The 22,668-nt window shown below is 39.4% G+C and overlaps 1 protein-coding gene across 2 annotated transcripts in view; it reads right to left on the reverse strand.

Moving 5' to 3' along the window:
• Positions 1 to 22,595, reverse strand: part of TUBGCP2 (tubulin gamma complex component 2) — a 151,569-nt gene extending 128,974 nt beyond the window's left edge. For both annotated transcript variants that reach the window (XR_010085590.1, XM_063434366.1), the window contains exons 1-10: positions 22,402 to 22,595; positions 20,528 to 20,687; positions 18,794 to 18,922; positions 10,359 to 10,535; positions 9,410 to 9,569; positions 5,318 to 5,525; positions 4,016 to 4,215; positions 2,838 to 3,027; positions 1,387 to 1,532; positions 626 to 806 (exon numbers count right to left, since the gene is read on the reverse strand). Coding sequence is in view for 1 of the 2 variants with exons in the window: in XM_063434366.1 (XP_063290436.1) it covers positions 626 to 806; positions 1,387 to 1,532; positions 2,838 to 3,027; positions 4,016 to 4,215; positions 5,318 to 5,525; positions 9,410 to 9,569; positions 10,359 to 10,535; positions 18,794 to 18,922; positions 20,528 to 20,677 (1,541 nt within the window). In the remaining variant the exon portion in view is untranslated. The remainder of the gene's footprint in view (positions 1 to 625; positions 807 to 1,386; positions 1,533 to 2,837; positions 3,028 to 4,015; positions 4,216 to 5,317; positions 5,526 to 9,409; positions 9,570 to 10,358; positions 10,536 to 18,793; positions 18,923 to 20,527; positions 20,688 to 22,401) is intronic.
• Between the last annotated feature and the right edge of the window lie 73 nt (positions 22,596 to 22,668).

Below are 22,668 nucleotides of genomic sequence, written 5' to 3' on the forward strand. Positions count from 1 at the left end.
ATTGTAGAGCTGTGGGTTTCCCAGCTGTTTTTTGTCCGCTTCTCCACTCAGTCTGTGAGTTGGAAGCACAGGGTTTCGCTTTCTTTGCCCGGTCTTGAGCTGTTTTAGGCTTAAACATGCTTTTAGTTGCTAGGCCATGGAGGAGCTGCTCCAAAGCACGTCTGCTCTCCATGGCGGTCAGGCCCCGCCCCTACTTGCATCACTTTTGATTAGTACCATTGCATACTGCGAACACCCTACATGACTTGTTATTCTGGAGATGCTCTGACCCAGTTGTCTAGCCATCTCTATTTGGACCTTGTTAAAGTAACTCAGATATTTTTGCTTTTTTTCCCTGCTTCCAACAAATGAAATTGAAGAATCCACTGTTCACTTGCTGCCTAATATATCCCACCCCATGTAAGGTGCCAATCCGATGGAATCAGTTTATTCACTTCACCTGGCAGTGGTTTTAATGTCATGGCTGATCAACATATTTTCGGTTTTGTGGCTGTACACAAATAATATATACATGAACAAGATGTTAAATTAAATTGTAAGTTGACAGTTCATGTGCTAGCATAACTGTTGTGATCACTATAGTGAAAACATTATTATTAATAATTGCTAATTTGCATCATCATACCGGAGACGTGCTACCAGTTCCTTCTCTTCCATTAAGAAGTCTAGAAGAACTTTGCTGGCATAGCTGTACACTTTCTCAATCTGCTCCACATATGCCCTCTCCTTCAAGGTGTAGATAATCTCTCTCGCATCTGGGCAGGTAACATCATGGCCGCACTCTCGAACCACATTTAGATATTTACCTAAGCATTTGAATTCAGCAATAAGATTATAAGAATAACACTGTAACAAACTGTAATAGCTTACAAACACAATTTCCATTTTCCGGTTTCAATGTCCCTAGGAAATGGATTACATACATTTGTAGATTTGTGTTAATTTCTATAAATTCCCTCATTATTAAAAGGGACACACAAACAACTTTAGCTTAATGAAGAAGTTTTAGGGTATAGACCATGCCTCTGCAGTCTCACTGCTTAATTATCTGTCATTTAGGAGTTAAATCACCGTAGTCACACCTCCCTGCATGTGATTTACACAGACTTCATAAACACTTCCTGTAAGGAGACATCTATTTTTTTCAATATAAAAATATTAATGTATTGGTGTGTTTATTGACTGGTATCTGGTTCTCTGAAGGAACTGAAAGGAAAAACCACCAGCTGTTGTTAAGGGCATATCCTTGGAAGCATGGCATATCCTTGCAATGTAATATAGTGTACAGAAATGAATAAAAATAATAATAACCTTGCGAATGACGAGGAACAAGTATAAATATGCACCTTATAATTGTGTTGTAGAGACTCTGACAATTTGTTTTACCTGTGCTAAGAATCTTGTCTGCCACCTTTTGTAAAAAGGATGGGATCTGCTGTTGCACAATGGTGTAACGCTTGTCCCAATATTTGTCATTATAATCCTCTTGGATTTTTTCTTTTTTCAGTTCATGCTCCTCCACCATGAACTCACTGAGAGAGAAGTAGAGAGAAGTAGAGAGAAACATCAAAAAAATACTAAAAAAGCATATAGTGTGGGAAGCACTGCATATGAATATATATGTATACCTAACGATGAACTACAATTTCCACTGGTAACATACAAGATAACGAAACAAAATAAACTTGATTAAGGTACACTTAGCACCCAAGGTACAGAATAAATAAAAGTGAAACTTGAACAAAAAAAAAAAAAATACAAATAATGTATTTGCATGATTCTGATGCATGGCTTGTGAACCCTGTTTCCAGTTACTTGAGCAAACATTTGCTTATTGCTTTATTTCTCCCTGTACTGGGAATGACATTCACAAGCAGCAGATACACATTTGCAGGAAATGAGAGATATTGGGCTGTTTTTGGTGTTTTAATGTTTTAACTGTACAATGCATTAAAAAAATAGTCACGTGTACTCTGGAGGGGCCCTATAAGTAGAAAAAGATCACGTCAGAAACATGGGCCAGTAAAGTAGGAATTTCAGATTCAACTTTCTGTAACCCAATACAAAATCCTTTACATTAAATTTATAGAACCTGCGTGATGAGCCCTATTGGCCATCTTGGGACAGATGAGTATTGAAGCTCAGCAAGACCTTGAAAAGCTGTGAAAAATCAAAGATGTGGTGAAAAGCAGCTTCATATTGGCTGTTGTGCTTAAAGACATAACCACATGCATTGCCACGTGCCCTAGATAGCAGTCTTTGATGTCTATTAGTAAATTCCACTGTGACTGGTGAAATCAGAATCAGATCATGATGGCACATAAGCAATGTTTGTATAGTCTAAACTTTACATAATGCTTATTTTGTCCTTTAAGATTTTACCATATTTGATAGTAACAGTTATGCTAGAAGACTATTTCCACTCTAGATTCCTACTCTACTTTCACAAAATCCCCCCTTTTTTTACATCCTCAAAAGTATGATCTCTGTAGCATTTGATCTTACATTTTTATGAAATCCATTGATATGTTAAGGTTTGTTCCATATTGTGATTTTGATGTCTATGTCTATCTTACTACTACTTCATTGTTTAGCCTAAGCAACACCCCACTTAGCTTACTCTTTGAATGATCTCCCAAATTATCTATGAAAAGCATGCTCCAGAACTGATATTTCCAGTGATTTATCAGTTATAATTTATTTTGAAAATATAGATGTTTATAGAGCCATCATAAAAAAGGTTTCTTTTTGTGTACTTTCTGGAAAAAAATAATAATTTATTGTCATTACACATTGCGTATTTTCCCCTGTGTTTCCAACTTCTGTGAACATTATACCTGTAGGGGTCATTGATAATTCCTCTGTAGATCCAACGCTCCAGGATCTCGAAGTACGGAGCACTTGCTGCTTTTGTCAAGTAGAGGCACAGCTCCTGGGCCTGACTGTCCCCAGTGTAGCCAAAGGTTCTGTCATGCAGCAGGCTGAGTGTAGCTCCACCTAGGCATTCTCCTTTATCCAATGAAATGGCTGAGGACAAGCAAACAGGAGCATTGTGATTTGGAACAAGAAGGAGCAAATTATATTTGTATTGTTTTTTTGTAAGAAAATGTATCCTATACTATGCGGATTCTTTAACTGATAAATGGACGTATTAGTTGTACACACAAATCATACACATTACGCACAATGAAACACATCATCGGAAATAAACATCAAAAATGCCACAAGATTAATGAAGGTAAACGGAGGAATGGTGTTAAAAGGATGCTCTGAGAAACATATTTACTACAGTTCAGTGTAGTGGTTATGGTGAAAAATGACTATTGGCTCCATAACACTTTTATTTTCATGCCATGAAAAGGTTTAAAAAAACAGGGTCTTCTGTGGCACCTGTAGTCTTCCCCTAACTGCATCCAGACTGATAATGTGGTATTTACACTTCTGCATTAACCTTATTTAATTCTTCCAGCTTGGACAACAATAGAACTGAAAGAACTCTCTCACCCAATCAGAGCTATCCAAGTTAGACAGAGCTAATATGGACAATGAGGATAATCAGTTATCAATGGGGCTGGAGAGGTTATGATTGCCAGGGAGAACCTGGATAGCAAGAAAAAAAATAATTACAAATACAAAATAACTAAATATCTTTGCCCATTTGTCCTGGTGGTGGAATATTGTCAGTCCTTGGGAAACAATGAATTGCCTCTTTTCTATAATCTAGAGCCAGAGATGACTCTTCTGAAGCTTAGAAGTTTCCCTTGAAGGGATCATATAGGGCAGGGTTAAGCAACCTTTGGCAATCCAGACGTTGTGGATTAAATCTTCCATAAAGCTCTTACAGCCATAAGCTGGCAAAGCATCAGGGGAAATGTAGTCCACAATATCTGGAGTGCCAAAGGTTGCCTACCCCTGATATATAGCATAACACAAATAGAGCAAGGCAATCTTTATATAGTTTACTGACCATTGTACAGGCAAGCATTTCCTTTGTTTCAAGACAATGTTAACTCACCAAGAGATGCTAGAACCTCCATAGTCCGGAGCGTGGGCTGAATGTAAAACCAGAGTTTCTGCAAGGACAACAACCCTTGGCGCTGGAGGTGTTCCAGCTGAGTAATAAGGATCATATATTCCTTCACCAATGTCCTCATAGCAGCAGCCAGAGCATGGTTCACTTGGCCGTATTCAAAGGAAGACTTTTCCTCTATGAATCTGTCGAGGATAGTGAAGGACCAAGGTAAGTGTTAATAAAGGAAACACATTAATCAAAACATGACTTGTTTGTACACCATTATTTGGGAAATACTGGTGAACCGGTCACTTGGTCTCACAGTGAATAAGGAGTGGCCATGTATGTATGTGTAAGTATGTGTGTGCAAATACATACAAATATACTAATGTATAGATTAGGCTTTTTTAAAGTTGACGTTTTGAGCGCATATATTTATACACACACACTCCAAATGCCAAAATGTCAACTTAAAAAAAAAAAAAAAAAAAGCCTAATCTATACATTTGGTAGCAATTTGGCAAGTTATTTTTTTCCATGGCACGTACAAAATAGTACAAAAGAAAATTGACAGATTTAGTTTATCCAACTATTTTTATTTCTACACAATGTTCTGACTATGAAGGACTATTTGCAATGTTTACTGAAACAGAAATAGCACTTTAATTAAAATGCATGTATCCAGTCATCTAGCCATCACATCGAGAGAGGTAATAGTACAACTAATAGGAACTGCATCTAAGGGTAGTATAACAGTGTGATAAGGTGAAGGTAATGGAGAGGAGTAACCAGCTATACTTAACTAGCCAATTTTTTATAGAGTAATACTAACAATTACTGTCCTACAATAAAAAAGGCTGGCTTACTCTATTGCATTGATATCATGGCTCAATCAACGCCTGATTTCAGAACAATGCTTTGAAAAAAAAACCCCAAAAAAACTGTTGCTTCCCTGGATGCTTAATATTATATTTATTTATCCCCTATCTTTAACAAATGTGTTTGTGAAAAGTGGAAAATAGAATTTAGAAATCTTCAATGCTGAATTTACATCTTATGTCCCTGGCAAGCATTGTTAGAAACAATAGCTCCTTTCCTCCTCCCCATTTGCTTCGTGTTCCTGGTCTTTCCCTAAACCTCAGTGGATTGAGATGTTAGCTGCTAAATCTTAAAAAAAAGCACCACATTAAAAATATGAACAAAAGCCATAGGCAATTTTCACGGTTTTATTCATATGTGTAATTTGCAGAAAAGTGACAGTTCCCCTTTAACTACAATAATTTGTGTTTACTAATGTTTTTGCACCTTGTGACCATGGAATAGCTGCCAGCCACTGGCAGGATTCTGTTCACCAGCTCCTTCACAGACATATCTAGATTTGGATCTACCAAGAACGAGCGGTTCTGCCTTCCAACAAGGGGCTGGGCGGTAATATAACGTCCATCTACTCCAATAAGTACATACAGCAGGTCCTCCACAATGGTGGCTTCTTGAGAAGGTAAAGGAAGAGACCCTGTAACACAGAAAGATGCTTCAGTTTGCCAGATCTGCACACAGTGAGGTTACAGTATTCCAGGTAGATTAATAGCTTCTTGAAAAAGGAGGAGCATGTGTGGTGAGGGTGCTTACTGCCTTCCGGCATTATATTCATTTTTATAGTTGTTATTTTTTATTATATGGAACTGAAGTATGTTACCAGGATCAAACGCGAAAATATATACATGTTACTGCCTGTATGTATGCACAGACTAATGTGACGCACTTCTGCATGTTCATTTATGCATTTATTGTAAAACTTAAATAATTTCATATGTGCACACAATGTCTACTGTTGCTGTCATTGATATGCTCATACATAAAGATTAAAAAAAAAAAAAAAAAAAGGAAGAGGTGCATGTGTATGGGACTATATAATTGACATGCACAAACTACATTATTAATATACCAACCATTTGATATAGCAGTTCCTATATGAAGGTATGTGTGTTTGTTAAATGTAAAAATATGACTCAAACTAGAACAATTAAACTTTATTCTGCATGTGTGTTTAATATTATATTTTTAAAAATGCGTGTTTAAAGGGACCGTCTAAGCACAATAACCATAGTTTATTGTAGTGGTTATACTACAATTGCTGCCCCTGGCTTTCTGCTTAACCTCTTGATAAAAATGTACACTGGGACCCGAGCGAGAGAGACGCGTCCCGCAGTAGCTCCGCTGTAACGGCTCACACAAACGCCGAAAATCAGTGATAAAGGCAAAATCAACCGGCTACCCGACGCCCTACCAGTGCCTAACAACATGGGCAAGAAGGCAAAAAAGTATAAGACCGATCCGGGCTCGGGATCCAGGGATATAGGAGACTTTATGCGCACGGCCAAGAGGCCTGACCTCGGCAAGATGGCGCCGACAGAGGCCTCCACCTCACCTTCATCAGAGGACGAGAGCCCGACGGCATACTTACCTCCACCGAGAGTACCTGTCAAGCCAGGGGCACCCTCGGAACTAGGAGACTCAGCTCCCGCCACGAAAGCCGACATTAAGGCGTTAGCCAAAGAAATACAAGCGATATTTCACGCCGATATGGTGCAAGTTAAGGAGGAGGTCTCGACACTTACAAGCCGGGTGGTAACGGTGGAAGAGGGTCTCAAGGGTGCAGGGGTCACCCAAACTGCCACTGACGCAGCATTGGGAGCGCTGCAAAGGCATTGCAATGCCCTATCCACTCAACTAGCCCACATGGAGGACAGGGCAAAAGCAAGGAATGTGAGGACCCGAGGTGTGCCAGAAACAGTCACCGACGCTGAACTACCACACTACTGCAGACGGCTTTTGGCTACGCTGCTGCTGCCCAAACAAATAAAGCAGATGGGCATAGATTCCGTTTTTCGGCTCCCCAAAGCACCACAGGAGGCTCCCAGGGACATACTTATTAAATTTAACAGGGAATCCGACCGGGGGGCACTCATGGGTGCCACCAAAGACGCTCCCACGGTCCCCTTTGAGGGAGCACACCTCACCTTTTTCAGGGACATATCCAGACACACCCTGACATGGAGGAGGTCACTGGGACAGATCACTCAACAATTACGGGAAAAATCCATCAAGTACAAGTGGGGGCAGCAACGACTGATGGCAGAGAAGGACGGCAAGCAACACATTCTAACGCACAAGACAGAAGCAACGACCTTCCTCCGAGCCCTAGGCCTGCCGTTAGCTGCGACCCCGGCGGACACCAGCCCCTCGTGGACTGTAGCCACCATAAGCCCATTCGTGCCTCGAGGAATCAGAGCGCGATCAGACACTCTCCCTACCTGAAACCGACAACGCCTGCTGATAATGCTGCCACGCAAGGCACTGTCTTATGTTATATATTTTATGTTTTACATTTTATGTTTCATGCTGCATAAGTTTTTCTGTTGCACTAACTTCATATTGTACTATCTGGGACGGGCAATCTATACCCCCCCATTGCCTCCGACTCCATTATACATATGTACATATGTTACATGTACCTGGCTCTGTAAGCCATTAACCAGACGCTAAGTCCAGCCAATCACCCCCCCCTCACCTTACTTTGCTTTAATTAATCATGCCCTTTCCTCATAGGAGCGCACGGGCAACATCAGGGCACACTACACAACACTGCTCATCGCTCCATGCCCACGCGCCTAAGCTCCACCAACCCCAGACATAGCTGAACGAGATGACAAGTAGGGAGCACAAGCTAATTTCCAGCTCCCTCCGACCCATGTTTTGAGCTAACTGAATGCCTAGACAGGAGGAATCCACGCTAGACAATATTTTACATATAAAAATTTGGGTGCATACTTTGCATGTGTTGCTGTTTATTGCTATCACTTGTATCATCTGCTGATTATCTTTAATGCACGCACTGTAGCGCGATGTTCACATATACCCGCAAAAATAAAGAATTAAAAAAAAAAAAAAAAAAATGTACACTGGGGTGGCCAGTGGACATAAAGTCCAGAGGACACAGTAAAGTCTCTAAGGTATGCAAGAAAATTGTAAAAACACAATTTATTAGAGTATATAGAACAAAGAACAAAAAAGTAAGTCACAAAATCACACAAGATATAATTCCGTAAAGGGAGCTAATGAGCTCAGCAATCCTAATTTGGTAGGAAGGGTAGCAGAATGCAGGAGGCTACTAGACTATAATTGGAAGGTAGCTATAAGGTGGAAACCTGTGTTGCATCAGCCTCATCAACAATCAGGTTGGGAGGAGAGGGTGGATAGCTATATCCAAGAAAATGAAGCTAGCCTATAAAACTGAACACAGATAAGCTTGTAGGATACTGTAACAAAAAGTACTGACACAATGTTACCCACTATTGCTGTGCAGAATGCTTGGGAAGCTAACAGAGAGACAATGGCACAGAGAAGCCTTCACTAAACTAACTGAGAATTAATCGACTTCGAGGTCACGGTCTATAAATATTATAAAAGTAAATGAAGGCTTTAAAAGGTGTAGTGCCCACCCAGCCTGTCCTATAATGCTGTCACAAAAAGGATGTGGCAACTAGCCAGGCTAACCTATTATGTCTAAAAATAAAGGTAAATCGACTTGTAAAGGGGCTCTTAAAGGGGCAGTGGTCGCCAAAAGTAGATTCAGGCTCCCATTGGCCCACGTCATTCCGACGCCCCCAGGAATGGAGGCGTGGGAATGATGTGGACCAATCGAATGTCAGTTAAGGATATTTAAACTTCCCTAGCCCTATCGTGGTTTCTGTTTCAGTACCCTTTAGTGCGTTCCTTGATCTCTTGTGTTTATTCTGATATTGACCTTGGCTTTGTATCTGACTCTGTATTGATCTTTAACCCTTTCCTGTCTTGTTTGCCTGTCTGACTGATTACCGTGTCCCTGACTCTGGCTAGTTTTTTTTTTTGCTGTCTCTCCGTTACCTTGACTTCGTCTCGTCTCTGATTACACCTTTTCTCTGTTTAACATTTAGGTCGGCCATTCTAAGGTCCGGCAATACGTTATTTCCTAGTCTTGTCCCTTGCTTTCCTAAATTCTGTGTGTTGGGGTATTACACCGTGACACCTGTTTCCTAGATCTTCGAAAAGTTCCTAGCATGAGAAGAAAATGTAGTCTAAAAAGAGCCTCTGGGTTCCTGGAGATCCAGATTCTCAATTCTGGTATTTTGTTTAAGAGATAATGAAGTTTATTAAGTTTATATTTGGTTTTCTGCAAGCTTATGGAGTTAAACAACCCTGCAGGATTTACAAATAAGAACTTGCAGGGACAGAAAAAGAAAACAGATTTACTACAAACAATTCTGCTTTAAAAAAAAAAAAAAAAAAAAGATCAGACAAATCTCACAATGCCATACATTCCTTTTACTTCTGCTTCCTGTAGTTTATTTCACATACCTATGGGAACTGTAACATCAGTGCCTGGGTTGGAGAGAGGTAAAAAATCCCCAATAAGTGCTGGTCTCTCATACACCCAGGCTGGGAACACTGGAACTGGCTGCCCAGCATTCTTCTTGTTCAATTTTTCTCTAAGCACCTTCCGCAAAACCTCAACAGGCTGGTGTGAGATGTTGAAAATATCAGCAAAAATTAGCACAAGACAGTCAGTGGTAGAGGTTTTAAACATACATATTTAATAGAAGAAGCCAATGAGCAATCTGTCTCTCAGTTGTACATCTTTTTGTGTATGGAGGAGCAAAGAAGTCTTTATCTCTCGCTTTCCGTCTTGCCCAAGTCGCTTACAGAATGAAAGCAGTGGGAAAATTACATCCAAGAGAGATCTGTGTAGTGTGCAAATGTTATCTGAATAATCCAAATAACAGACTAATAATCCGAAAACAGTTCAAGAAACTGCTATAATCAACAGTCAAAATGCATACAAAAAAACACTGACATTGACTGTGTCAATCATGTGTTATGGGGTCATACGTGCAAAGTTTCATCAGTAAGTCTAATGTGCACACTCAACATTCTTTTAATATTACAGTAGCATTAATCTATAGAATATTCTTATTTACCCAGTGGACAACCACGATAGAGCTTATGTTGTTGGTCGCAAAGAAAATCTTGTCAATCGTATATTGCAAGAATGTCAGCGTTTATAAAAATTAAAATAAAAAACATCTTGGGATGCACAAAATAAAAACGAACACTAAATATACGTGAGAACAGGTTGATATACATATTTTTTCTTTCAGATTAATTCACTTCACTAAAAACCATCACACGTCTTAACAATTAATACATTCTAGATATGAAATACAGTCTGCTTGCAACATCAAACTTTAAGCCAATGATCTTTGACATCCACATTACACAGTAGTAGTTTTTCTCTGTAGAGCTCTACCTGTGGTCCACTGGTCACTGAAGTGGTTACGCTTCCCAGCTGTTTCCGCAGTTCCTCCAATTCCTGCATGGAAATCTTTGATGTGTTGGGGGGGATAGGGAGGCTGCTACCAGCCATGCTGGAGGAGGCAAGCTGCTCTGCTTTGTCCTTGGCATTCTGCTGTAGGTATAGCAGAGTCTGTGGGAGAGAGTTACTAAGTTTATACTAACTACCACAAGTGAAAATAATGTATTTCCATATATGCTCCATGGTATGTCACAAAGTGAGCACAATCAACATTACTGCGCAAAAGATAAATTCAAAGTAGAAAATAGAACACTACAGACACTTAGTTTGGTTAGGCAAGCCCTTTAATATGTCAATTTAACTATATTAATATTTTTTTTGTTTTTTAGTACAATCTGAGGCTAAAACAAATGAATTTAGTATGAGGCTCAGACATAATGCACCAAGATATATGCCATTATGTCTTGCACAAGGAGCCTTCAAGCTTCTCGTGAGGAGGGACAATTTTTCATAGGGAATGAGTAGAGCACACTCCAACTCGATCCTAAATTTATATGTTATACAAATTTATATTCATATTCTTCTTTCAGTTTTTAATTTATTTACCGTATTTCTTAATTTCCATGTTTATATCTAAATCAACTATAGTATATTTTTGGTGTTTTTGTCTATAATTGTTCTAACCTATGAAACAGCCTAACATCAAATGTTTCTAAGTGACTGTAAGGGCTGTTATTGTAATAATAAAGTACACGTTCTAATACAAGGGAGGGGGAGGGGAGTATGTGTTTATATGTAAGAGAGTTAATGATGCTTCTCCATTCATTTGCCATAACAAAAACAAAAGCCTCGATTTAATTAGTTTGGATCAGCATAAGAGGTGCTCACAAACTTTTCTAATGATTTATCTACAGAAGTCACCATTACAGCCCATGGGGTTTTTTGTAGGCAAATCATTTGAAAGTTTTTTGTTGTTGTTTTTTTAATGTTGATCCAAATTATTTAAACAGAGGCCTAGCACAATTAGGCAACCTGCAAGCTTGTAAATGTAGGTACCGTATATACTCGAGTATAAGTCGAGTTTTTCAGCACATTTTTTGCTGAAAAACCCCAGCTCGACTTATGCTCGAGTCAATTGTCTGTATTACATTGCCATAATACAGACCAGGACCGCCGCGCTCATTACAAGCCCGGCGGTCCTGTTGGGGGCTGGCAGAGAGCTGTTACTTACCTTTCCTGCAGCTCCTGTCAGCTCCCTTCTCTCTCCTCCGGTCCGTGCAGCTCCCTTCTCCTCCACTGTAAGTCTTGCGAGAGCCGCGGGGTCAGAGCGTTGCCGCGAGACTTACACTGGAGGAGAAGGGAGCTGCACGGACCGGAGGAGAGAGAAGGGAGCTGACAGGAGCTGCAGGAAAGGTAAAGTTACAGCTCTCTGCCAGCCCCCTCCTACAAAGTGCACACCAGTGGACCACTAGGGAATGAGAGCCCCCCTCCCTGGTCAGCTAACAAGCAGGGAGGGGGTACGAATACAAATTTAAATAATAATAAAATAAAAAATATATATATATTAATAATATAACAAAAAAAATAATATTAAAATAATAATTTAAAAATAATAATAAAAATGCCCACCCCCCACCAAGGCTCTGCATCACATACACAAACACACTCTGCATCACACACACACTGCATTCATACACACACACACTGCACTCATACATACACACACACACACACACTGCATTCATTATATACACACACTGTAAATAAATATTCAATTAATATAATTTTGGGGGGATATAATTTTATTTAGAGATTTACCAGTAGCTGCTGCATTTCCCACCCTAGTCTTATACTCGAGTCAATAAGTTTTCCCAGTTTTTTGGGGTAAAATTAGGGGTCCCGACTTATATTCGGGTCGACTTATACGCGAGTGTATACGGTAAATAGAAAAGTCCCCTTCGTTCTGTTACCATACGTCTTTATAGGCCTATAGTTGGAATTCCTGCACAGTAGTTACTTGAAAACACATTTGTACATAGACTGTTGTTCACTTTAGAAAGAGGTAAACAACGAAAGAGCGTTATGATGATGCACCATTGCAACATAAGCGCTTAAGTACTTTGAAAAATGCCAATATCAATGCAGGATACAATTAGTCTTTTTTCTAAATCTTTGACTCTTTAGTTAACCTTAACCAAAATAGGCCATTTTATCTGCAGACATTAATTTACATGTAGGGGAGGTAGTGTGTTTGTGTTATTTTCAAATGTAATAATGCTACACGTTTACAGCAGAATCTGAATGGATAGAAATTCAAAAAGATACAACATCAAAAGTGGAAGATTTATATATTTTACTTTTAAATTATTTCAGAGGTTAACAGGACTTATACTTTATGGGTTTAGCAACACGGATTGGCTGAGATTGCTGGACTATCCACAACCACCTAGGATGGACACAATTGACCTTGATAATGCAGTAGTGTTAATTCTGCAATATTAATGTGACCAATATAGCAGAATCACTAGGTACAGGGACATTTAACTTAAAAGCAAGGGATGAACTCAGGACACTCTAGGCAACAACCACTGCACTTTAATGGTTATGTCTCTTTAAAGATTAGGTTTTAGAAGAGTTACTGCTAATTTATAAAAAAAAAGGAAATGTAGTGACACAAAGATTGTCTATATTTCATATACATCTTAGTGCTAAGTATTTTGTACCACTACCAATCTGCTTAAAGCCTACCAGGTTCTTAAAGGAACAATAGCTTAAAACTATAGATTACACATTAATAACTAGACTACAAGTGGTAACCAATACTAACTGAAAATATGAATGCATTGGATTCGAAAGGACCACTAAAGGCATCCAGAACACTGCATCTCAATGAAGTGTTAATTTAATTTTAACCCTGCAATGTAAAACATTGTCATTTCATAGATACAGCAATGATTAAATTGCAGGGTTAAACACGCACTAGAGCTTCTTCCGCTTTGAGAACCAAGTCAAACTCTGTGCTCACAGCTAACCTCCATTTCATTGGAAGAGCACAGCGCTGGCCATACATGCGTTTTTTGTTCCCAAGGCTCCTTTATGAGGAGCAATGGATTGGGCAACATAGACGCGTCTGCATGATGTCACAGGTTGATTGAGCGGCTACAGAGACTGAACTGCCGTGCTAGAAAAACTAAAGTGAGTAAATGTCTTAAGATGTTTTATTTAGATTGAAGGGGGGTACTAAACTAAATGAAGAGGAAAACATTATAGCGTTGGGAATTAATGTTTGTATTCCTAATGCTATAGTGTTAATTTATATCTGGTTTCTATTAAATGACACTTGGGACTTTAGTAGTATTAGCATTTACTATTATTTCTGCAAATTGACAACTGGTATGAAACATTACTGTCTACAGCATCTGTTTTACAGCTACTCCCAGCAAGAAACTTTCTTATACTTCCTGTTATCTCCCAACTTGTTCTTCTGACCTTTGTAGAGGTTTGTACTATGTATATTCTCAAAAGGACTCCATGACAGTGCGGGTTTTCTGGATATTTTAATGTTAGAGCAGGTGGATCAATCATATTGACAGAATAATTGTGCAAATTAAAACCAGTAGTTTGTGTGTAAAACAATGTATTGCGTGAATGGAGTACAGTGTTTGGGGACTTTCATGTTTGAAAGACATTTTACACATTTCTATCCCACATGTTTTATGTAAAGAACCATTTATTAAATAAAAAGTGGGCATTTGGGAACTTTCAAAGTTGTTTGCCATCACAGTTGGTATCATTAGAGCTGGGTGAAAAAAAAAAAAGTTTTCTTAGATATAATGCTTTTCTTGCGTGCTTGACTGCAATCATGAGACCTGTTTCTGTTTTCACGCTTCTAAAAACCTGTAAAGTGATCTACTTTCACAATTGAGCAGAAGTTTAGACATGGCCATTAAAACAAATGGTATTGGTCACCATTTTTCCTAGTCTATTGTATGGATTCAATATTTTCTCATTAATTCTTTTATATTTTCACAGATTTTATTGTTGTGATATATTTAAAGTATCTAATTGAATGTAATATTGTATGTACTTTAATCCATATTTTATGCAAATGCCATTATACATATATTATATGTGGACATTCATATAACTTTAAATAATATAGACTGTTGGGTACAATGCAAGGAATCCCCTCCACGTGATGAATGACGAATGCGGAAGTGAATGCAATAGAATTAACGTAAGGACGCAAGGATGCCCTGTGATGGTTGTGTCTGGACGCCGAGAGAAAAAAGGGGAGGAGTCAAGGATCGAACATCGAAAAGGCACAAAAATGGGACCCATTTAAAACGGAAACAGAGTGAATGAATACACACTTTAAAAAAAGGCTTCGGCTGAAACGCGACAGTGTATGGACAGTGTTATCGCTGGTTTTTAACTTTGTTGCTGATTTTACTTTGTGTTAAATAAACCTTTCTTAAACGTCTGCATCCTGGGTGTTTAAAAGAAGGAACAAGTAAGCTGACAGCATTTGTATCCAGCAATCCCTACCATTTATCCATTCAACGTTCTTAGTCTGAGCTCCGAAATATGTGAGTGTGTACAATTATTCACATTTGAATACTTATTTGTACGTTATAACCCTATGTTTGTCTCCTGGTTTATTTTTACAGGATTCTAATTGACCATAGTGGTAACATTTATTGTATTTTTTGTGTGTGCTCTCACCACTTTTACTATTTTATACTCACTTGTTTATGTGTGGTGGAGTGACCCACATAGGTGATACTAGCACCCATTTTATTGTATTATAACCAATTTTACGCACTATTTTACTATTAGTCACAATGCTTATTTTTTCCCCCAAAGATTAGTAAGTAAAAGACTAAAGAACTAATGGAGGGGATTGCAAAGGTGATGATGCAGAGAAATAAAGAAATGTGATAAAATTACTATTAAAAAGTGGTGTGGGAAAGAAAAGGTGTGAGCAAAGGTACGGTACAGACAGATTTATAGTTTAAATGTATAAGATGAGCAGTATGATTAAATCTGGGAATACTATAGGAGATGATGCATTTAGTCAGACCTTAGAATAATTTAGAAGTGTTAAAAGTAATAGACATTTTTAAAAGGAAAGAAAAATGTCAGCAGCAGGGGTACTACAGGGATGTCACCTGAACCCTTCTTCTTTTTTTTTTGTACATTTTATTGTCCCAAAGAATATTGGCGATGGGGATTTATGCATATTTGAGAATTTTTAAAGACCTTACTTGGTATGGTGTCAGTTATACTATTTTGCAGAGTTTGAGGTGGAAAAATATATGGGTGGTAGTCTCCAAGTGAGAGAGACAGAGGTTTGGGTTATTGCAAAAGACCATATATAAAAGGTTCTTGGTGAGCAGGGCAAACAGTTTCCCTGCCCAACCTCTACTTGGAATACAATGAGACTATCTAAGGGATGTATCCATTCTACGTCCTGAAAGAGTGAAGGCATGGAGTCCCAGTCTAGATATGACAAGCCTTCAATGCTTTTATATTGTAGAATTTGATAGGGTTAGTTTGGGAGACCGCTTTTCAATGAAACAGTCTAAGATGTGTATTAAGTTATTTGAATTTGAAAAGCACTATGCGTAGTGCTTGTAAAGTAATTTTGGAAAACATACTGTTTTTTGATAGAAAAAGGATCTACCTAGCACTAAACATGTATAGAAGTGTATCATGCGCTACAATTATAAATGGCGTTGAGGCAGGTTAAAGGGACACTATAGTCACCTGAACAACTTTAGCTTAAAGGACCACTCTAGTGCCAGGAAAACATACTCGTTTTCCTGGCACTAGAGTACCCTGAGGGTGCCCCCATCCTCAGGGACCCCCTCCCGCCGGGCTCTGGAGAGAGGAAGGGGTTAAACTTACCTCTTTTTCCAGCGCCGGGCGGGGAGCTTTCCTCCTCCTCTCCATCTTGATCGCGACGTCATCGGCTGAATGCGCATGCGCGGCAGGAGCCGCGCTCGCATTCAGCCGGTCGCATAGGAAAGCATTTACAATGCTTTCCTATGGACGCTTGCGTGCTCTCACTGTGATTTTCACAGTGAGAATCACGCAAGCGCCTCTAGCGGCTGTCAGTGAGACAGCCACTAGAGGATTTGGAGGCTGGATTAACCCTCATTATAAACATAGCAGTTTCTCTGGGTTAATCCTAGAGGTACCTGGCACCCAGACCACTTCATTAAGCTGAAGTCGTCTGGGTGCCTAGAGTGGTCCTTTAATGAAGCAGTTTTGGTGTATAGAACATGCCTTTGCAGCCTCACTGCTCAATCCTCTGCCATTTAGTAGTTAAATCCCTTTGTTTATGACCCCTAGTCACACCTCCCTGCATGTGACTTGCACAGCCTTCCATAAACACTTCCTGTAAAGAGAGCCCTATTTAGGCGTTCTTTATTGCAAGTTCTGTTTAATTAGGATTTTCTTATCCCCTGCTATGTTAATAGCTTGCTACACCCTGCAAGAGCCTCCTTTATGTGATTAAAGTTCAATTTAGAGATTGAGATACATTTATTTAAGGTAAATTACATCTGTTTAAAAGTGAAACCAGTTTTTTTTTCATGCAGGCTCTGTCAATCATAGCCAGGGGAGGTGTGGCTAGAGCTGCATAAACAGAAACAAAAGTGATTTAACTCCTAAATGACAGTGAATTGAACAGTGAAATTGCAGCGGAATGATCTATACACTAAAACTCCTTTATTTAGCTTAAGTAATTTAGGTGACTATAGTGTTCCTTTAAGTTGATAGATGGTAGTTATTGATTTAGATAGTTGTATGCACAAATATTTAAAGGAATACTATAGGGTCAAGAACACAAACTATCTAGAGGGGACATGGCTTGGACTTCGGAGGGCGCAGACGCAGGGCGGCTGAGCTCCCGTTACCTACACCGCATAACTGCATCTTACGGCGCTCACTCGCCCTGAATCAGGCCAAAAACGAGTCCCTCCTAGGTCCCCCCACAACATGGGGTAGAAGGTAAAGAAACTTAAAACCCTGGCTAGAGATGGCTCCGGCAGTCTCAGCAACCTTCTACAACCGAGGCCTAAACCCAAAATGGCGGCAGCTCCTCGGAGGAAGCGGTAATGGACGCCCTTGACGATATCTCCAATACAAAGAAGTTAGTGGCCACTGCACAAATGGAGGATTTAAGAGCCTCAGTCCCAAATGGAAACATCAAGGCACTTATGAATAACATGGAGGCCTTCTTCAATGCCGACTTTGATATAATTAGAGAGGACATTATAGTGGTTACAGCAAGGGTGCAAACAACTGAGGAAACAGTCTCCACCATGACCCACCACCAAGTAAACAGCAAGGAGCTGATCCACCAACTACAAGCAGCCCATAAAGCTGTACAGGGCAGATTGGACAATCTGGGAGACTCACGGAGGCACAATAACCAAAAGATTAGGGGTATTGCTGAAACGGTTGATGACACGAATTGCCTCACTTTGTACATCGCCTAATGGCCTCACTGACACCTCACCATAAAAAGCATCCAGCTGGATGGATGCTTTCAACTTACCAAATCCGGCAGGGCTCCGGCCTCGGGGCCACTCATGATGTGCCAGTGCGCTTTTTCATGCAACGAGACAAGTCTGAGATCCAGGAGGCAGTGAAGAATAAAACACCTTATTCATTCGAGGAAATGCAGCTCCTCTTCTTAAATGATCTGTGTTATTCCACCCTTGTCTGAAGACCAGTCACTCAAACAATAAGTTCTGCTAGCTACTAAAGATGGCTGCTCCTACCAACTTACCTCTGCGGAAGACTCTGCAACTTTCCTCAGAAAACTATCCATCACCTCGGCCACACACCCTGGGGAAGGAGAGAGTTTTCCACGAATTTCCAAAGTCGTGCCATTCATCCTACGATCAGTAGCTGATATCAGCTGATGTCGGAAAAGGCACCCAGTTGGAAGCACAATATGGGGCTGAGTACTATACAGTTCATACCTATCTAGTTTTTACTGTCATTTTTGTTTAGCTATTTGTCTTTATATTTTTATGTTCCACGTTAAGGGACTTAATATTAGTACTCCCCCCTTCCTGGAATATTACCAGTGCCTGAATGAATATGCATACCTTGTTTGCACTGTTTGTCTAACTTGGTGCTCATCTATATACTTTTCATGATGAACTTGAATCTTAATGAAAAACTTTCACTGTTTGGACAGCATTTTAAAAGTGAACCTGTGGTTCTCCCTCCTAATTATTCAGTAGTCCGAGACATTTGCTTAGATTTCTTTTTTAAAACAGATTATTTTTTATAAATTATGGGTTGATCATACAATGTGAACTGTGACATTTAAGGGTTACATCTAGAATATTTAGAGTTATGGCTTGCTGTTTTATAAATAATATAAACTGATAGAACAGTACAATTACCTCTTTATCTTCTGTTAGTTTGGAGAGCAAGTAGACCAAAGGATCAAGATTACGAGTATTCTTTGACTTTAACTCTTCATATTTCTTGAGAAAATCTTCAGGCGTTCTAGAAAACTCTGCAATTTTAACCTTTAAATACAAAATATGAAATAATTAGAAACTGCATTTTAACCTACACAAATTCAGAGGTGCAATAATCATCAATCTCCAACCCGCAACTTGGTGTCTGGCCTTGGTTGCCAAAAATACTTTATTTGTCTGGGCACATATAATTTTTTCATGCCTACACATGAACAATGCTAACCACAAACAAAAAAACAACGCAATTCAAAACAGCGAATCCCTCTGAATTACCCTCCGGTGGCATATGTATTCAACATATTGCAGGGCAGCAATTTAAGTACATATCAACTTGAGCAAGTCATATGTGTTCATGAAAACATGGGGGATCTGGCAGCTCTAGGAGGACCTTAGGCATCTTCACTGCCTGTTTTGAACTCGTTGTACTAAATGTATGTACAGAGTTTTAGAGGGTGAATGACAATCAATTCAGGATTTGCTGTACAGGCCCCTCAGTGTTCGAAGCACATTAAGAAAGACAAATGTTCTCTTCTTATTACAATGCTGCCTTCTTTTTCATTTCATAGTTAAATACTAACTAAAAACAGACTTTAAACCTAAACAATAATTTTACAACCTGCATTAGTGGTTAGGAATGCTCTTGTGCTCCACCAGAACCACTTACCTGGGGTCTGCAGGTTGCCCAAACAACTTGCATAGGGGACCCTATAGTACCCCATGCAAGTGGTTTAAGTGTTACTCCAAGCATCATAACCACTCCGGTCATGATGCCAGGAGTATTCTGGCCCAGTTCTCCAGCAACTGGGCAAACTGTTTAGCAGTGGTTTGCCCTATTACCCAGGATCCCCTGGGCAGCAAGTCTTTTGGAATGGCCAGTGGTATGCTTCCAGCTTCTCCTGAGCTGAAGAAACCAATCCTGCCGGTCATTCACTGGCTGACCAGTTGACCACTATGAATGGAACACTGCTAAAAAAAAACCCTACTTCTAATTATATCGACACATTGTACTAAGTATACAGCCTGCACATATACTAGCATATAATTTTAAAATAAAATTTGCAGTGTTTTGTATTTAATAATATCTTTCAATCAATACATGTGTTAAAAGGTATCATCTATATAAATACATTAACAGGGATTGTAAGTTCAACAGTGCAGTGTTCCTTTAAAGAGGCATATATGCTCCGAATACGCAAAGCCTCATTGGTAGACTGTTGTCAATAAAATTATAGTTATGGGAATTCTGCGAAAGCCAAAATGTTCACATCATGCCACTGTTCCTGTCATGTAAAAATAAAGAATTAAAAAAAATAAATAAAGAGGCATATATGAACTATTAAAAGATGTGGTATAGTGAAACTGAACCAAGCTTATGCAATACATATTCATTTTTATAAATGTTAAAGATTAAAATGTGTTAAATTTGTTATGCATTGACTCTGCATGTACAACTTATTATTGTATATACACATAGTCTTGGATTCTGCACTGCTGAACTTAAATGGAAACATCTACCTGGTGCTTAGCTGTTAAAGCATAGTACTTAGCATGTTTATTTTATATGTATGTAATACTGACTTTTATTATAATTTTAACATTTCAGGTCTGTATAAAATAGGGTAGATTGGTGCCCAGGAAAAGACAGGCCCTTACTTTGGCACTATGGGCTGAGACACTAGTTGTTACATAAGGAGTGCGATTCTTCTGCAGAAGATCAATGTAATGTTCAGCTCCCTCAGTTCCATGCAGACGCAGTAAACTGATGAGTTCGTTTACATCATGGTGTATCCGGAATTCACTCATGGCGAATGAGCTGCAAATAGTGTAAAACAATACTCAGATTTACAACAAAAATAAGATAATGAGGAATAAAAGTAAAAAAGTTACGTTAGAGTTAGTGATACTAACTTACCTCTAACACACATGTAAAAAAAGAAATGAGAAATCCACTATTTTTCAGTAACATTATATTGCATGTTAGGTACGTTGTTTCCATGAAAATAAGACATCTCGGGGGATGCTTGTAATTTAAGCCCTAGCTCGAAAATAAGTCCTAGTTGCTAATCTATGCTGGGAAAATATTCCCAGAACATAGATTTGCGGGATTCCATACGCGAGTGAGCTAATTTATGTTTGGGGATGTTTCCCCCAGCATAGGTTTGCGGGATCCATTCGCGAGTAAGCTAAACTTTTTATGCCCTACTAAACTTGTCTATGTTCGGGGGAATTCCCCTGAACTTGGACATGCTTTCTAGCAAATGCTTACTACCGTTTCCCCCCGAAATCAGACATCCCCCGAAAATAAGCCCTAGTGCGTCTTATTTTCGGCCAGTCCTGTGGAGTTCTCAAATACACTGGTATATTTTTTATTAATGGATTACTCAATTAAGTATCAAGGCACTAAACAAATGCTGATATAAATTTTAAATAAGTGTGCATGCTTATTAGAACTGCTTGAGGCATTTAATTCCACCATGTCCACGCAGCAGAGATGCTACAGGTAGTTGCAGTGCACAAAAGATTAAATGATATCCCACCCAATGTTAATCTAAAAGGTGCTTGGTTGTAGCCTGTGTTCTTTTAAAAAGGCAAACTCCAACCACCATAACAATTTATTGCAGTGGTTATGGAATAGTAAATGTTTTAATGCAGTTCCTCTTGCTATAGTCAGAGTATATAGCCTATCTCTGCATGCTGTTATGGGTAATCAACAAAACGTAGTTTTTATTATTTTTGTTTGTACGTAATGCATATGCAAGGCGATAGCCGTGCTCACATTAGGACTACCCTCATAGGAAAGCATTGTGTGACGCTTTCCTACGGGGTTTCGAGTGACGCTGAATGTCCTCATTTGTCAGACACAAAGCATATCAGCTAAGTACAGTCTCCCTCTAATATTAAATAAACCCTGGGCAAGTATCTGCTTTCATACCCCCTTAATGTTGTAAAGGGACACTTCACTACCACAATACAAAATAAGTAAAAAACAAAAACAAAAAATGTATGCATGACTAACACCCCAGTTAACTTTTTGTTTTTAAAGATATATTTATGTACTCCTCAAATGTTCAACGGTTTGCTGTGCGTCATTATGAGTTACGCATATTATTATTATCACTGTCTGCATTTATACAGCGCAAACCTCTTCCGCAGCGCTTTACAATATTATAAAAGGGGTAAATTTAACAATAAATGAGACAATTACAAAATGTTACAGGAACAACAGGTCGATGAGGACCCTGCTCCAACGAGCTTACATACAAACACACACAGGACAAACTGTAACAGTACATCTCCTTCTCAGGATACTTTATTACCTTAATAAAGCTATATAGGTTGCAGAGCAATAATTGTGAATTTCCTACAAGTACAGCCTATCACAGACTGACCATTTATAACAAGATGGTAATGTCAATACATTCCCCTGAACACTAATTGATGTTAATGCATTCTCCATTCTGGGGCTCATTATATTAGTAATGACAGGCGGGTGGGGACAATGCCTGGCTTAGTTAGTACCAGCTCACCTGTCCCTCCAGGCCCCAGGCTGCCCTCCCTGTCACAGGCCGGGCGGAAGTGCTTCGAGCTGGGGGTCAGTTAGCATAGACCGCCTCTCTGAGACCCGCTACGGCTTCTTCAACCCAGCCTGACACATCACCGGGAGAGCCTGCAGGAGACACCGGGTGGGGTATCCATGACAACAACGTAGCGGGACCAGAGCGCGGTTCTCCACAGCGAGTCGTGGAACGCACAGAGTCTCACACCGGAAGTCGGGCACCGAAGCGGGAGTGCAA

The sequence above is a fragment of the Pelobates fuscus genome, chromosome 10, assembly GCF_036172605.1.
Source record: "Pelobates fuscus isolate aPelFus1 chromosome 10, aPelFus1.pri, whole genome shotgun sequence".
Classification (NCBI taxonomy): Eukaryota; Metazoa; Chordata; class Amphibia; order Anura; family Pelobatidae; genus Pelobates; species Pelobates fuscus.